Genomic DNA, 17,318 nt, shown 5'->3' with positions numbered 1-17,318 from the left:
AGAAAGAGAAATTGGAGGTGTTATCTTCTGACATCGTGGGTTTTTAATGCATGCATGTGCACATGAATTCACACATACAAGGTGAGGGAGGAATGGGAGATGGGGAGAAAGAAAGAAAGTTTATCAAAGTGTTCAAAAGATTGAAGGGTCTATGGGAGAGAGAGAGAGAGAGATTTCCTAACCCATGGGCACATGTTCCATGTGACACTGCTTAGGCCATTTCGTTTCCCATGCCTTTCATGATGCATTTCTGCCATGAGATTCGCTCTAAGATTGCTTTCATACTTAATAGAAGTCTTTTCATTAAATTAAAAAAAACCGACTCTTTAATAGTCTTTCAAATGGGGCATGTCAAAGTTTCTAAATGGACAGGCTTCTACCATTTCTCTATAACCTACCTTCATGAAATTTCATCCCTCCAAACCATATAAGCAATAGAATGAAAGCAAACAGATATTTTTTTGTTTTACAACAAGTGACTGAACAGTTGGAAAGGGGTCTATCCGATTGCACAGTCCTTACTTTGTTGAAAGACCAAGAATATCCAAAATCCTTCTCAGTAACGTCTCCAATTATTTTATATCAGGGTTATATTTATTCCGATAAGTTTGAGATAAAACAATGGCGAGCACCAGGATATGTTATGAGAGGTGGAAGTTTGGAGGCTTCAGATGAGCTGCAGACTACAGTTTCAGGACCCTTCAATACTGAAGAATATGAAAAAAATTGTAGTTGTCAATTGAGGATCATGAAGTCCAAGGCTGTGGCAGATGTTGTGGAAGCTTTAATAGGGGCACATTTGGAATATGGCAGTGAAATGGCAGCCCTAGAATTCATGCTCTGGTTGGGCATTGAAGTCAATCCAGACCTTGATCTGAATCGCCAAGTTACACAGGGTATCTCTATAAACACTGCCGATATGTTTCATCTTCAATCTTTAAGACAGATATTGAATTATAAATTTGACAATCTGAGGCTCCTTTTAGAAGCAGTGACTCATGCCTCATTTCAAGATAATGATGTTGGCTGTTACCAGGTAATACAACCCGTTTGTCTCCTTTTGCAGCAGATACATTTCAGGACTAATAAAATGTGTCAGTATTATCACCAAAATTCACAGTACTTCTGGACTAACAATCTTTCAGACTTGGATGGAAATTTTAAAATTTGTTTTCCTTGTTCAATGCAGAGACTGGAGTTTCTTGGTGATGCGGCATTGGACTTTCTCCTTACATATCACTTATTTAAAACACATGCAAACTTGAGCCCTGGGCTCTTATCAGACCTTAGGTCTTCTGCAACCAACAATGATTGCTATGGTAAAGTGGCAGTGAAGTGGAATCTGCAGAGATACCTTAGGCATGCTTCAGGCACTTTACACAAGCAGATCACAGAATTTCTTGGCCTGATGCATGGCAGGAGGAATACAGAAAATGAAACCTTTGGCTGGGATGAAGGAAACGTTCCTAAGGTATGAGAGTAAAACCTCTTTTTCTGTTAATGTGTGCAAGGATATCACAACTACTCTAAAGTTCTATTCATAGGAAACTTTTCCATGCTTCCTCCCATAAATAAGCAAAACATTAGCCTCAAACTTGGAGCTTTACTGGCTCCTCTTGATCAGCAGTTCTATTTGAACTACTCAGATTATTTTGTTTTTCATGCTTTGCATGATGTACTCTTGCCATGAGCTCTTGCTGTTGGGCTTTTTTCATACTTAATAGAACTCTTTTTATTGAAAAAATAAATAAATAAGCAGAACATTTCGCTCTCCATTCCAGTTCTAAGGTCTTGTATGTTGGTAGCATATATTTAGACACAATTTTTTTCCCTTGACAAAGACATCTACAAAGTATGAAAAATACCCGCATGAGCAAGCTCACATCGGAAATACATTGTGATACACACCCCTAAAATAGGAAACAGAAAACTTAAAATGAGCTGAAAAGAAACCAAGGTTGAGGCTGAAAGTGCCACCTCAACCCTGCTGTAGTCTCTAAGAAAAAGGGGGAACCCCTCCATTCCCTAAGGAATATAACCCTCCTAGCTGAGGCTGCCCGAGAAGAACCCTACATGGTCGCCCAACTGGCCATCAGAGTGTGAACGGTGTCAACACAAATACTGGCCAGGGTGTGCGAGGGACGGACCTGAGATCCGTCTAAGGCCTCTATGCATTTGGCCCTCCAAATCTACCAAGCAGTGATGCTAGCCAGTATTTCCCCCGTGGTATCCCCATCAGCATCTACTGGTCTATAGTGGGAGATAGGCACATCCTCTAAAGAGAAAGTTTCGACTCGGTGATGTCAAATCGATATGGCCCAATAAACATCCTGCCACTCAAAGAAGATTTGAGGCCCTGACCACTGATCCCCACGTCATGAAGAAATGAGAAGGAGCAAAAGTACTGAGGACCCTGGAAATTCCCATCCAAATGGCTTGTGCATGCTTGCAGTCCCATAGACAATGATGAATCAACTCAGTAGCAGCAGACGAGCACCTAGGACAAGTGGGGTCTGCCCCAAATCTAGACCTCCACCTGTTGACTGCAATTTCTCCATGAATAGGAAGCCAAAAAAATAGAATGAACTTTCTATTTGGTTGGTCCGAGTGCAAAGAAGGGGAAGTAGTCTGGGAGATGATGACCTACCAAAAGAAGAAGAGCAGGAAGCCCAGAAGGAAGTACAGAACTGCAGATTATCCCATGGGGAAGGAGCAAGGAGATTATGATTTGGTGGAATATCTTTCAGGGAGGAAACCAGACATTACATTTGCCCAAATGATTGGTCTATGCAGGCGGGCTATGACCAAATGGGTCATATCAACTTGAGAATTTGGATGGTCAGCAGCATAAGAATAGAGTCAATGGCTTCAGACTAAAGAAATACTTTCATAGGATCATGAGTGTGGGCAGCTGTGGACCCACTGTGGTGAAACCAGACAAGCCGGAAGACCTCATGGATGAGGATATCTTTGAAGAAATGCAAATCTTATATAACCCTATCTGCAAGACATGAATGTCTGCAGACTGGGGGATGGGCAAAATGATAGGACAAAACCTGTATCAAGTTTTTGAGCACTGTATATTGCTGTGGGTAGTCACATAGTTGTACACATTCATGGTAGGTGTGGGCTTTTGGCATTTGTTGATTTTTCTTTCACAAGCATGATGGACTAATGTATAGTTTTTTGAGACAATAAAGTATGTTTTGCAGGGACTTCATGGGAAATGATGAAATGCAATATGGTTGTACCAGACCTCCAGAGCAAGGGTATCCAGTGTGTGGTCAAGTGAAAATATTTTTGGGGTCATGTAAAATCAAGTCATGAAGGGTTTTTTTTTTAATTTTCCTGAGTCAATGTGGTCTTGCATGTTACGCGAATTTGATATGTTCTCGTGTCCATGTCAAGGGGCTTTTCATGTGGGTGTATGGGGGTGCATGCAAGCTTTAATGCGCATGCTAATGTGTGTGGGAATTGTGTGACTAAAGGTCCAAAATATGCATTTAATATGCCTTGGGGGACATTTGCATTTTTTAATGGAAGAGTGGTAAATTCTACGTGATGAGGTGGCTGGACTGATTAGGAAGGCATCCTTCTCATGCAAAGGTAGCTACGTAGCAAGGAATGTAGAGCTTCTGGATTGCAATCGATCACGTGTAGAGAAATGTAGAATTTCTGAAATAAAGAGGAAGCAACGCACGTAACGAGGAGTCTGGTACATGAAAGCAAAAGGCTAAGTGCCCATCAAGTGAAGGCCTACGTACGTGATGGGATGGGGATTTCCGACTGCATGCTTGGCACGAAGGGACTCCAGGTTTGGAAAGGATAAGCTTTGTTCTCTCCCCTCTTATCACACGAGGTCAACTAGGTTATCCGTGAGGATCTACTACAGCTACACACTTTTCGGACCTGGTTGGAACCGAGTGAACTCCCAGTGAAGCTTAGCTTCTACAGAGATCACTTCTTACATATCACAGCAGAGGGTTTCATTGACCCACTAGGATACACACAGATTCACCTACCCCACTCGATGAGGATCTCTCTTGGGCAGTTCCGGGTCTCTTCACACAGACTTCGCATCGAGAGCGGCAGAGCAGAGCGACTACCCAGGGAGCGGCGCATATGCACACTATGTGACATACAGGAGGTTGAGACAGAGGAGCATTTCATCTTCAGGTGTCTTGTGTACTATGAGATCCGAGGACGTTTCCACTGCCTCTTCAGAGATAGTTATGGGATTTTAGCCCATTTCCTCTCCTACCCAGACCAGCGGTGTTTGGCAGGTTTCATTCCTGAGGCACTTAGACACCGCGAGAGGATACTCCGAGCACGGAGACAGGAGCAGACTTCTTCCTTGGTTGATCCCTCTCAGAGCTCTATCACGGAGTTCTTTCAGCTAGATCACATGGATCCCAACGAGACGAGGCCTCAACATGACCGTGACCCGGAACCCGTGACCCGACAGCTCAGACAGAGGGTCGACACACAGATCACACTTGGAGACATCCCCTCCTGGTTTAGAGTTGGAGCCCGAACGACGGGGGTCACAATAGCCCTGGTTAGACGTAGAGCTACGACCAAGAGACGTGCCAGGACCGCACCTCTGAGTGGCCGACAGCACTCTATTGCCGACTTCATGCCTCCATTGCCTCATCCATCCTGATATCTTGCTGTTGCTTGGGATGATGATGATATTGATGATGATGCTAAGATTGATATATAGTCAACCACTGACATCACTATGTTGTACTTAGGACTTAGTACTGCCATTCTGCATTTTTGGCATTTTGCATTTTGCATTGGTATGGACACTCGTTTAGTAGCTCCACTACCACAGCTCGTTGTATCAGGATTTTCACAGTCTCATAGACCCATCGGTCTTCCGAAGACTTTAATAAACTTTCTTTCTTTCTTTCTTTCTGGGTGCTCCGGGGTTATAGCTACGTGGTGAATTTAGATCGAATGGGAGAGAAGGGCTATTGCGGATGCTGCTGGTTATCTTCACGTAAGGGAGTTTGTGAGCTTGTGTGCGCTGAGAAGACCTTGGCGCTGGAGATCTCCAGAGATAGCGAGCTGTTTGTAGTTGGTTGAGCATGGCTACCACACAGGCAGGATGGTCGTCGTTTGCACGTGAGCTGATGCACAGAATGCATGGTCTGGCTAAGATCATCTAAAGGACTGTTGGTGGCGCTATGATGCAGCATGGAGTAATCTTAGCGACAAAGACTCCATGAATTCCATATGCAAGAGATAGAGGGACGAAGAAATTGCAGGTCAAGGCAAATGGAACGTGACCTTCATTGATGATGGTTGTCCTAAAGGAGTTGGGCACTCTTCGTGGAAGAACGTGAGATTGATGCTTGCTGCAGATGTTCGTCAATCACTGATCTTCTGCTTTGTGAGGGAAGAGAAGCTATCCTAAAGGAATTGGAAGCCTCTTTGACATGGTTGTGATCTTATGCTGATTTGATCGTGGGAGATTCCTGGGTACTGATAGAGAAGGAGAGGAGGTGGCGCTGTTGCAGCTTTGTGGGAGTTACGAGCTGTTGTTCTTGATGGAAGCTTAGGAGTGTGGGCTGTGGGTTCATAGTATTCTGAGGCTGACTGTTCTTTGAGTTTTGGGGGAAAGTTCAGCTCTAAGTTTATCTGTTTCGGGCTGTGTAGTCTTTTGGCTCTCTTTGATTTTGTGTAATCCATGTTCAGTTAGTTTTTGTGGGGGCTTTGTCTCGGTGCCTAATACAAAGACACATGCTCTGGATCTTGGTTCATAAGCTCATCATCTACCAGCCCACATTGCAGCTGATCCCTATGAAGTCTCAGCTATCTGACGTGGTGAAGTTTCCTTTTTTTTTCTTATCAACGTGGACCTCGTTGAGTAGCTCGAGAAGTCTAGCTCTGTCTGCAGGACTAAGAATGGCCATCCCCACCCGAGAGACTGAAGCAGATGCAAGAGTTGGAGGGAGTCCCGATGGAGCGGTAATGAGTGTGGGTGCTCCAGAGGAGGAGACCACGCCGACACCACCTCTTGTGGAGGACCACAATGGGGAAGTCACTACTGATGTAGCCATAGAGGAAGTGTACACAGATGGTACTGCATACGCGGAGGGTTTGGGTGTTGCAGAGGGAAAGGGTGAGAACATAGAAGATGTGGGGGTTAAAGAGGATGGGAGAGCATTTGGGAAAGAGACGGACGGAGTTGAAGTCATGGATGAGTAGGTAGTAGGGAAGGAAGGAGGTGGTGGAAAAGGCAGCACTGGTGTGGATGGAAAGGGAGATGAAACCATCATGGAAGGTAAAGGCATGGCCGGAGCAAAAGTACCCCCGAGTGGGATAGATGTGGAAGAAAGATTAGCTAGGAACCCGGAGCTATGCATAACAGATGAGGTAGCAGCTTGTCCAGCCAAGGTCGAGGCGGGAGCAGATGGAGTCACCACTCCAGCAGAAGAGGTGGTTGATGAAGACATCGTTGCAAGAGGAGGAGAGGGGTTGCCTTGACCTTGATGAGTCCCTGAGGAGCCCTCGTCCTTTGTACCCTCTTCTTTCACCTGTTCTCCTCTTTGCACTTCTTCTCCGGAGTCCGGATCTGCTGACCACCAGGGTTCCTGTTGATCCAAGAGGGTGCATGTAGAACGATGTTGTCAACAACGATGGTGCATGCAGAAAGAGGTTGTCAACGATGGAACGCATGAAAACAATAGTGTCCCCGAAGGTGCAAGCGAGTGTAAGAGGTGCAAGAGTGATGCAAGGCCTAGTGAAATGAACTTACAAGAGCCATCCCCCTATACTCCCCTTGGTGATTGGACACGGGATCATAGTCCCTTCCAGAGCTCAGTGGATTATACTTTTGATTGGTGGGCATAAGGTTGGTCTCTTAAACCTTTTAAATCTAGAGGGGATTGTGTTCTTTCTAGAAGGAACTGATTGCTTGGTCACATATTGCAGATGCTTGGATTATAGGAGGCGATTTCAACATGGTTGAAATGCCCTCAGACAAAAGGGGTGGTAGGGAAGGTGGCATACACTCCCTAGAGAGAGTAGTGTGGGATGCCTTCCTTTTTCAATAGAGTGGCAGGGATGCTTGGCACGATGATGCTTTTCACACTCAGCCACATTCTCTCCTGTTTTTTTGGTCGAACAGGAGACTGCAGATGCCCATACATGCACGGATTGATAGATTTTATGTAGATGATTGGGCTCTTGACACAGAGGTGGTACTGTTTGCATTGCAGCTGGGGTGTCTACTTCGGATCATTTCCAGTGGTTCTGATGGTCTCATATCCTCATGTGAGAAGCGTCTCTGCCAATGTTAGGATTCCAGATTCCTTTTATGTAGAGGAGGGCCTTATAGAGACAGTGTGGAGGAACTGGGTATCTCATTTGCAGGATGGGTAGCTTTCTCTTTCAGACTTTAGCTGCAGCCCTCTCCGATATTAGCGACTTTTATCTTTCAGTTGCTCGTATCAAGAGGGGTGAGATCCTGAGGCATGAGATAGGTATCCACCAGCAGTTGGTTGCCCTCCAGAGGAAGGAGCAGAAGAGGCCTACAGATACTTGGATTCAGGAGCGCCCTGCTGCAGCAAGGGCTCAGTAGCAGTTACTTTTAGATCAGAGAGCTAAGTATGCCTTTCATGCCAAAGAGTCATTTTGGACTCAGACGGGAGGTAGGGTCAAGAAGCTGTTCTTCTCTACTCTTGGCCCCAGACATAGTAGGGAGAGCGTCTCACACCTTGTTTATTCAAGCGGAGTTCTTTAGACACATCCAGATGCCGTTTTACAGGTTGCTTACCTGGATTGGTGACAGGGGATATGACTGTCTCACTTAATGCACCCTTCACCAACCTAGAGTTCAGGACTGCTCTCTCTGCTCTTCACAAGGGCAAGTGTCCTAGTTCAAATGGACTTACCCCCTTATTTTTAATTACATTTTGGAATCAGATTGAGGATCACATTACCTCAGCCCTGCAAGGTGTATGGGACTCGGGTGAGATGCTAGATTCACTTACGAAGGGCCTCATTCATTTGATTCCGAAAGGGGGTTGCAAGAATTTAGTGTCTCAGTGGAGACCAATTACCTTGCTGGGTACCTTGTATAAAATCCTAGCTAAAGCTATCAGCCTTCGTCTGTAGCCCTTTCTGCTAGACCTTATCCATGATACGCAGATGGGTTTTGTGCATGTTAGAAGCATTTTTTACAGCATCTTCTCATTTTGAGAGCTTCGGATTGTGGGCCATGAATAATGGCCACAAGCTGGCCATTCTACTCTTGGACTTTGAGAAAGCTTATGACAAGGTAGACTCAGGCTTTATGGAGGACACACTTACTCGCTTTGGTTTTTTAGATGCATGGATCAGAGGGGTGTTAGCCCTCTGTAAATCAGCCTACAGCCAGGTTCTTATTGGTGGAGTCAGGGGGGAAAGGTTTGAGATTACCAGATCAGTCCGTCAGGGATGCCCTTTAGCCCCCTTTTTATTCCTTTTTGTGGCTGAGGCTATGAGCTATTACCTTAGAGCTCAGGCTGGGATTATAGGGCTCAAGCTTCCTCATAGGCAGGAGGATGAGCTCTTAGACAATGAGTTGGCAGATGATACTTCTGTTTTTTGGATGCTACTCCACAGACACTGACTTCATTCAGGACGGCATTGGATTTGTTTTGCATTACGGCAGGTGCACACATTAATTGGAACAAATCCAATGGCTTTTGGATCAGCGATGAGGACACTTCAGTCTGGTGGAATGACATAGGGTTCACTTGGATTCAGAGGGGAGTCTCTGCCACGTATCTACGATGCCAGGTTGTGGTGGGCATCTCTCTAGCACAATAGTTCGCTCCCGTGTTGGAGAGTATCAGGAGGAAACTCATCTTTTGGAGTTCAGCCAGACTTGACCTTGCATCTAGAGTTGTGGTTGTGAACTAGGTATTATTGGCCACTGCCAGGTTCATTTGCTCATGTTGGTGCAGATCTAGAGGTTGTATTGATCAGCTCATGAGACATATCAGGAACTTCCTATGGAGCGGTTTAGATGGCACCTCAGATGTTGTAGCCTGGGTGGCTTGGGAGACGCTCCTTCTCTTCCCACAAGAGAAGTTCTCAATATTATTGACCCAAACTTGCAGTGTATGGCCTTGCTCTGCAAGTTCATAGTACGTGGATTGATGCCTGGACAGGAGCCCTGTAAAGATTTTTTCTCACGCAACATTCAGTCTTGTACCCCTTCTCATGGCAAAGATTGGTTGGACAACGGCAGATGGATCTTTACTTCAGCCCATCTCAAATCTCCCCCTTCCCCTCTCATGGCTGCTATTTTGAAAGCTTGGGGCAGCTTCGAAACACACTTCGCAGAGTTCCACCCCCCTCTCGTGAAGAAATTCACAGGCAGCCAGTCATGTGGAATGACTCAATTTTCGATGACCATGGCAGGCCACTTGGAGTGTCACATTATATGCAGTGGTCTAGATGGTAGAGGGGACTTGCTTCTATAGTAGGCGATTGGTAGGCCTTTATGAGACTTCCAGAGAATCGGAGACTCTTAGTAGTTGGCCACCTCGGAGGGAGTGCACTCAGGATACAGCAAATACAAGCAGCCATTCCGCCAGAGTGGATTGATACAGATGACATGCCAATCATAGAGTCCACTTGGTGGGGAGCGTTCTCAGGGATGGGCATTCCGTTACAGGTTATTGCACTGCAGGATGTACATGAGGATACTCTAGTCTTTGATGTTCAGTCAGGAGGCAGACTTATCAGGTCTTCTGATAATTTTCTTTTGTAGGTTGCCTTTCAGCCTGTCAGGATTACAGGTTTTATGGAGTGGGGCATGGACTCATAGTGGTATCTTGACCCCGATCCTCTTTTGCTTGCAATGGGGTCTTAGACTCTGATTATACGACTCTGATTATACGGTGGCTCCCCTATTAGATTCTTGCATTGGGACCCAGGGGAGTGGGAATGGATTGATGAGGGGCACGGAGAGAGGAGCTTCCCCTTCTTTTGCTACACAGTTAAAAATGCCCGGAGGTTTCAGCTCAACAGTAGAGGTTGGAGGCCCTCCAGGGCACTCCATTGGGATAGTTTTCAGATTTTCGCAGTTGTGTGGAAAAACTTCCAGCGTAGGCTTTGGAAATCCCTTAGGAATAGAAAGATTACTCTTTTCTTTTGGCTTTCTATTCATGGAGGGATTGCAATGAACCTTGGAGATCCAGGTTCAGGGCTGACCCTACTTGTCCTCGTTGTCACATTGTAGTTGAGTCAGTACATCATTGCCTTTGGGAATGCAGACAGGCGAGGACGATCTGGAAAGGTGTTGCTAGGATTTTCAGCATCTTTCATACAACACCTTTCTATATGACCTGGGTTTCAGTGGCTCGATTATCTCTTATTGGCCCTCAGGTGTTTTTTGAGGGACATGATCCAGATCTAGCTCTCATTGTACGGTGACACTCAGTGGAGTCTTGTTTCCTCTGGGATGTTCCCTTCACTCCTTTCAGAGCTGCTCATGCCTCAGTAGACACATCTTGGGAGATTTTGGCTAGCATTGGAGTTTGGCATATTTGGAGAGCCAAGTGTACAGATGCGATTGAGGGTATCCAGGTTCACACAGGCTGGGTTGGCTACAAGGCAGGTCCGCTCCTGTCCTCTCTCTCACACTTTTTTTTTTTTTGTGTGGAATCTTTCAGTCATTATATTACAAAGAAGCTATCCCAGAAAGGGAGAGCTATAATACATCAAGAGAAAATCTCATTGTAGGACAATTATACATCATGATCAATGACACAAGATTGCAAGCAATCAAAAAGTGATTGCTGCAAAGAGTGTCGGAAGAAAGAGAAAGTAGAAAAAGTAGGATCACCGAAGACCCTATGATTGCGATCCTTCCATAGAGTCCAGAGTGCCCAGTTTCGAACCCAAACAAAAAATAAATCAAACTCCTGTCTGGGTCGATGTACACCAAAAAGCCAGAAGAACTTGCCAAAAGCAGTTTGAGGAAACCGAGCTCTCAAAAACTGCCCAACGGACTCATAGGTCTTTCTAAAACTGATTTTATTGAACGAGCTGCTGCTCCTCCCCGCTCCCTTGCTGCACCCTCTCCCTCAGCCCGTCCCTCCCTCTCTCCCTTGCCCTCAGCCCCTCCCTCCCTTCTCCTCCTCCCCTTCAGCCCGCCCCCTTCCAGCCCGCTCCCTCTCCTCCCCCTCTCAGCCTGCTCCTCCGCCCCCTCCCTGCCTGCTCCTCTGCCCCCTCCCTGCCTCTCCGCCCCCTCCCTGCCTCTCAGCCCGCCCCTTCCTCTCCCTCTCCTCCCCCTTCCCTTCAGCCTGCTCCCTCTCCTCCCCCTCTCAGCCTGCTCCTCCGCCCCCTCCCTGCCTGCTCCTCCGCCCCCTCCCTGCCTCTCAGCCCCCCTTCCTCTCCCTCTCCTCTCCCTCTCAGCCTGCACCACCCCCTCCCTGCCCCTCCCTCTCCTTCCTCTCCCTCTCCTCTCCCTCTCAGCCTGCCGCAGCCCCCTTCCTCCCTCTCCTCTCCCTCCTCTCCCTCTCCTCTCAGCCCACCCCCTCCCTGCCCCTCAGCCCGCCCCCTTCCTGCCTCTCCTTCCTCTCCCTCTCCTCTCCCTAGCCTGCCCCCTCCCTCCCTCTCAGCTTGCCCCCTCCCCTTCAGCCTCTCAGCCTCTCCCCTTTACCCCTCCCCTCCCTACCCCTTCCCCCGCTCCCTCCTCACCTCCCTTCCCTGTTTTCTACCCCCCTATCTTCCGCAGCATTTTTTTTTTCTTTTTTTTTTTTTCCAAGAAAGAGACTTCTATTAAGTAAGAGAAAAAACCCGCGAGAGCAAGCTCAAAGCGGAATACATCATGAAATCATGAGGATAAATAAAAAACCCTCTCAAGTGAGGTGGAAAACAACCAAGGCTGAGGCTGAAAGTGCCACCTCAACCCTGTAGTAGTCCCAGAGAAGAAAGGAGAATCCTTCCATTCCCTGAAGAAAGAAGCCCTCCTAGCTGAGGCTGCATGGGAGTCTCCCTGCATACTCATCCATACGGCCGTCAAAGTATGTACGGTGTCTGTCCAGATACTAGCCAATGTGTGCGAGGGATGAACCTGAGTACCCTCCAAAGCCTTTGTGCATCTGGCTCTCTAGATATGCCAGGATGCTATGCTCGCTAGAATCTTCCAAGAAGTATCCACAGAGGCATGTACAGCTGTAAAAGGAATGTGTGGTACCACATCCAACGAACAGGACTCAGTCCGATGACGTCGAACCGAAATGGCCCGAGAGGAGTCAAATCTCTCATAGAATACCTGAGGCCTTGTAAGAGAAAGCCAAGCCAGTGAGCCCCATGTCATAAAAAATGGGGAGTGGGCAAAGTGACTGAAAATCCTGGCTACCCCCATCCAAATCATCCTTGCCTATCTGCAATCCCATAAGCAATGCTGAATAGTCTCCGAAGCAGAGAGGCATCGAGGATTTGCAGAGTCTCCTCCAGAAGCACGTCTGCATTTTGGCGCAGTTGCTGAGATCCCACCCCTCCCTGGGTTGCCATTGACTGTAGCAGAGGCAACCAAGGCTGATGGGGTACCTAGAGTTAGGGTCCTCTGTAAGGATCCTAACCTCAAGATGGATCATGTTATGATCCAGCACCCGGATGGTTCCTTTTTTCGCCAGAGGGTAGAGATTTCAGGCAGAGAGGACCAGTGCAGGATATGCAGGACCATTGGACACTTTGCGAGGGATTGCCCCAGGAAGAAGAAAAGGCCCAAGAAGCCCTATGGTATAGCTACCGCCCCATGGCCTCGACAGGGGGGACAGGGGGGTGGTACAGGTCCAACACTTGCTCCTCGGCCTCGACAGAGGGGTGGTATAGGTCCAGCACCTGCTCCTCAACCTTTGCATGGCGGTCCTCCTCAGGATGGTGGTGGTACAGGTCCAGCACCTGCTCCTCGGCCTCGACAGGGGGGTGGTACAGGTCCATCACCTGCTCCTCGACCCCCACCTACCTGAGGGGCATGCGACGCTCTCCAGTGGGTTCCGGCACGTGTGCAGATCCCTCCTTCAGCTCACGAGGATACATTAGTGGACTCTGCTTCACCTCGAGCTGTGCCTCTAGTCTCACCTCGCACAGTCCGAGACACTGAAGCTTCGACCTCCTCCCCGGTTGCAGCTTCTTCCCTAGATCGAGCAGTGCCAGACGCTCTTCTTGAGGCAGTAGAGGTCTCCGCGGCTGGGCAGACACAGGATAGAGAGCAGTCCTCACTTCCTCCCTTGGATAGGGGGAAGGGGATGGTTTACACTATTGATCCTCTTCCCTCAGAAGGGATCCTTCGCACTCCGGTGTCTGGGAGTGGATTGACGTAGGGCATCGAGAGAAGGGCATCCCCTTTTTTCGTTACACGGTCAGTAATGCCAGGAGATATCAGCTCAGTAGTAGAGGTTGGAGACCTTCAAGAGTTCCTCATTGGGAGACATTTGATATCACTGCGGATCTGCAGAGGTGTTTCTGGAGGAGACTGTGGAAATCCCACAGGAATAGAAAGATCACTATCTTCTTTTGGCTTTCTATCCATGGTGGGATTGCAGTGAACCTTTGGAGGTCCAGGTTCGGAGCCGACCCTACTTGCCGTCGATGCCTCTCTTCTTCGGAGACTATTCAACATTGCTTATGATTGCAGACAGGCGAGGATGATTTGGATGGGGGTAGCCAGGATTTTCAGTCTTTTTGCCCACTCCCCATTTTTTATGACATGGGGCTCAGTGGCTTGGCTTTCTCTTAAAGGGCCTCAAGTATTCTATGAGAGATTTGACTCCTCTCGGGCCATTTCGTTCGACGTTAGCGGACTGAGTCCTGTTCGTTGGATGTGGTACCATACCTTCCTTTTACAGCTGTACATGCCTCTGTGGATACTTCTTGGGAGATTCTAGCGAGCATAGCATCCTGGCATATCTGGAGAGCCAGATGCATAGCGGCTTTGGAGGGTACTCAGGTTCATCCCTCGCACACATTGGCTAGTATCTTGACAGACACCGTACATACTTTGATGGCCGTATGGACGGGTATGCAGAGAGACTCCCGTGCAGCCTCAGCTAGGAGGGCTTCTTTCTTCAGGGAATGGAAGGATTCTCAGACTACTACAGGGTTGAGGTGGCACTTTCAGCCTCAGCCTTGGTTGTTTTCCACCTCACTCTGAGGGGGTTTTTATTTATCCTCATGATTTCATGATGTATTCCGCTTTGAGCTTGCTCTCGCCGGTTTTTTCTCTTACTTAATAGAAGTCTCTTTCTTGGGAAAAAAAAAAAAAACTGCCCAACAAAATTTGAGCTGCTGCACCTCCCCACTTCCTTGCTGCCCCGTCTCCTTCAGCCCCTCCCTCAGCCCCCTCCCTCTGCCTCAGCTGCTCCCCCTCCCCCGCCCTCACCCTCTCCCCTCCTCCCCCTTCTCCCCCTCTCAGCCCGCCCCCTCACCTCTCAGCCCGCTGCCCCCTCCCCTCCTCTCCGTCTCAGCCCCCCGCCCCCTCCCCTCTCAGCCCGCTCCTCCCTCCTCTGCTCCCCCGCTCCCTGCTCCCTCTACCCCTCCCTTTGCCTCAGCCGCTCCCCCTCCCCCGCCCTTAGCCTCTCTCCCCTCCTCCCCCTTCTCTCCCTCTAAGCCCGCCCCCTCACCTCTCAGCCCGCTGCCTCCCCCCCCTCCTCTCCCTCTCAACCCGCCCCCTCACCTCTCAGCCCGCTGCCGCCTCCCCCTCCTCTCCCTCTCAGCCCGCCCCCTCCCCTCTCAGCCCACTCCTCCCTGCCCTGCTCCCTCGCTCCCTCTACCCCGCTCCCTGCTCCCTCTACCCGTCTACCTCCTCAGCCTGCTCCTCCTCTTCCCTACTCCCCTGCTCCCTCTTCCCTACTCCCCCGCTCCCCCACCCCCGCCTCTACCCTTGCCCCCGCCTCTACCTCTCCCTCGCCCCCTCTACCCCGCTCCCCTCTCCCCCGCCTCTACCCTTCCCCCCGCCTGCTCCCTCCCCCTACCTTGCTCCCTCCCCCCGCTTCTGTCTCAGCCCTCCTTCTACCCCGCTCCCTACCCCCGCCTTTATTCCTTCTTCCTGTCTCCCCCCTCTTCATTCTCCCGCAGCGTTTTTTGGAGTGGAAGGAGCCCCAAAAATGTCAGAGTCGGCGATAGATATTCCGTCAGCCAATCCTACTCCACCTCCACCGACCGCGAAAACTATTACTTTTTCTAAAGACGAGTTGCAGTAGCTCAAGAAGGACGTAGAGATTGAATGCTCTACCACGTTGCTAGCACGCATCTTCGGGTCTCACCCTTCCGAATCCCAAGCCAGAGATTGGATGCTTGCGGCTCTCCCCCCAGACCTCACTCCACGATTGTTAGATGTTCGTCTTATGGGACAAGGTTTTTTCCAGGTTGTTTTTGACACTCCAGAGGCTGCGAGCACTGTGCTCAAAGCTAAGTTATTACACCTGGGACACAGGAAGATCTTCTTTGATGCCTTTGATATTGGTTTCGACCCAATGGAGGTAGATAAGGAAATCTTTTCGCTCTTCATCAGATTTCCCGGGCTTCCCCAGGTTTACCATCGACTTCTTTCTGTTATTGGGGAGCATTTGTTGGGGTTTGTCAATGTCCTGCCTCTCCATAGGCACACTTGCGGTCCTATGTGTGTGCTAGAGGGGCAGTTAGGTGTGTTAGGTGGAGCTAGATGCTTCTAGAGGATAGGGGAGAGATTCTAGGAGCTTGGTGGCCTTTGGTATGAGGTCATCTATGATGTCAGTGTGGATGTAGGGTAGCCTACATATGGCCCTCATTTCTCTTCATTCTATGAGACAGTTCTTCATTTGTGTCCATCTTCTCGTCTCCATTTTGCTCAGCTTGCTCTTTTCCAACATGGTATCAGGGCAGTACCAGCCTCCTTGAGCCTGATGCCGCCACCTCATCATCTTCTTCTCCACCTCCACCCTCTTCATCATTCTTCCCCCTTTCAGCCCAGCTCTTGGAGCTTCGAATTCTACACCTACAGTCGACTATTGCTCGAGCCCTTGGAGCTGGAGAACCCCACCCTCTCCACCTCCACCCTCTTCACCATTCTTCCCCCTTTCAGCCCAGCTCTTGGAGCTTCGAATTCTACACCTACAGTCGACTATTGCCCGAGCCCTTGGAGCTGGAGAACCCCCAGACATAGGCGACCATACCCCCCAGAGGATTTCTCGACATTGTCCCTATGCAGCCCGAATAGCACAGTTTCTCGCCATCTCTCTGTTGCAGAATACTCCCTGCCTGTTGCACCATTGCTCGAGCCCTCTTAGGAGAAGATGGGCGACCTCAAGAAGATCATTTTGAGTCACTTTGCAGCCCATTTGGTTCAGTAACAAGGGAGAAAACGCCAAAATACAGACTCAGCCTGCAGCAGCTCCCCCGGCCAAAACAGCGCACCATTTCGCCCAACCTCTGTGCTGGATCTTCTCCTTAGTGAGAGCTTTCTTTTGCTCTAGAAAACCCCTTGAGTGCTTCACTATGTTGCTCCAATTTCGGCCTGCAGCCTCGAACTGCTTGATTTGGGGAAAACTGTGATCTCTCTTTCCGCTTGCAACTATTTCCAGAGGTTTCATGATAGAAAGTTCTGGAATTATATCAGTTATCTTTTTTCTTTAGGATGTTTGATCATTGTATGTGATCTAGAGCACATTTGAGTTGCATCTTTGGAGCACCTTCCTGCAGTTTGACAGTTTTACAAGCATATGCATTTTAAAAAAAATTGTGGTCAAAGGTCAGCATTTCTTCAAAGATTTGACTGTCAAAGCTGCATTTATTATTTCTTGACTGTATCAGATCAGTTTGACAGAGATCTACCCTCTCATGGCACCTTCATTTGACTCCAAGTACAAGAAAAAGATGAAGGTCAGATACCTAAGATATGCTTCTCTACACAACTATGGAGATGACAAGATAATTGTTCTCTCGAAGGATATGATTTTCAGATCCACTTGTTTTACTTCTTTTATCATGGTACCATCTTATAAGGCACTAGACACTGCCCATGTGGTAAGACCTTGCCTTGACATGGATATTTTGCTTTGCTACAAGAAGGGGCTTCTTGTCAAGCCCACATCATCCAGGAGATGATGAGTATGTTTTTTGAGCTTCACTTGTATCTCCCCTAGTTGTCAAGGTACTCTGCCTGGATAGTCCTCCAAAATGATTGTAATAAACTTTGTATTTTTTGTCCTCACCTCTGGTCACCTATAATGTAGACCATGTGAGTATGTGTTGTCCCCTTGGTACCTCTTGCAGACATTTTGTTTGTACATGCAAGGGAGATAACCATTGGGGGGGGTTGTGTTCCC

General features: G+C 48.5%; 1 protein-coding gene across 1 annotated transcript in view; it reads left to right on the top strand.

The window, feature by feature from the left end:
* Positions 1 to 17,318, top strand: part of DCL2 (dicer-like 2) — a 361,432-nt gene that overhangs the window by 296,858 nt on the left and 47,256 nt on the right. Inside the window, exons 20-21 of the mRNA XM_087370403.1 lie at positions 587 to 1,036; positions 1,190 to 1,471. Of these exons, the coding sequence (XP_087226529.1) occupies positions 587 to 1,036; positions 1,190 to 1,471 (732 nt within the window). The remainder of the gene's footprint in view (positions 1 to 586; positions 1,037 to 1,189; positions 1,472 to 17,318) is intronic.

This window comes from Dipteris shenzhenensis, chromosome 32 (genome assembly GCF_047967505.1).
Source record: "Dipteris shenzhenensis isolate YYH24624 ecotype China chromosome 32, Dip_SZ_1.0, whole genome shotgun sequence".
NCBI lineage: Eukaryota > Viridiplantae > Streptophyta > Polypodiopsida > Gleicheniales > Dipteridaceae > Dipteris > Dipteris shenzhenensis.
Note: the sequence above shows the minus strand (reverse complement) of the source record. Positions and strands in the feature narration are given on the sequence as shown.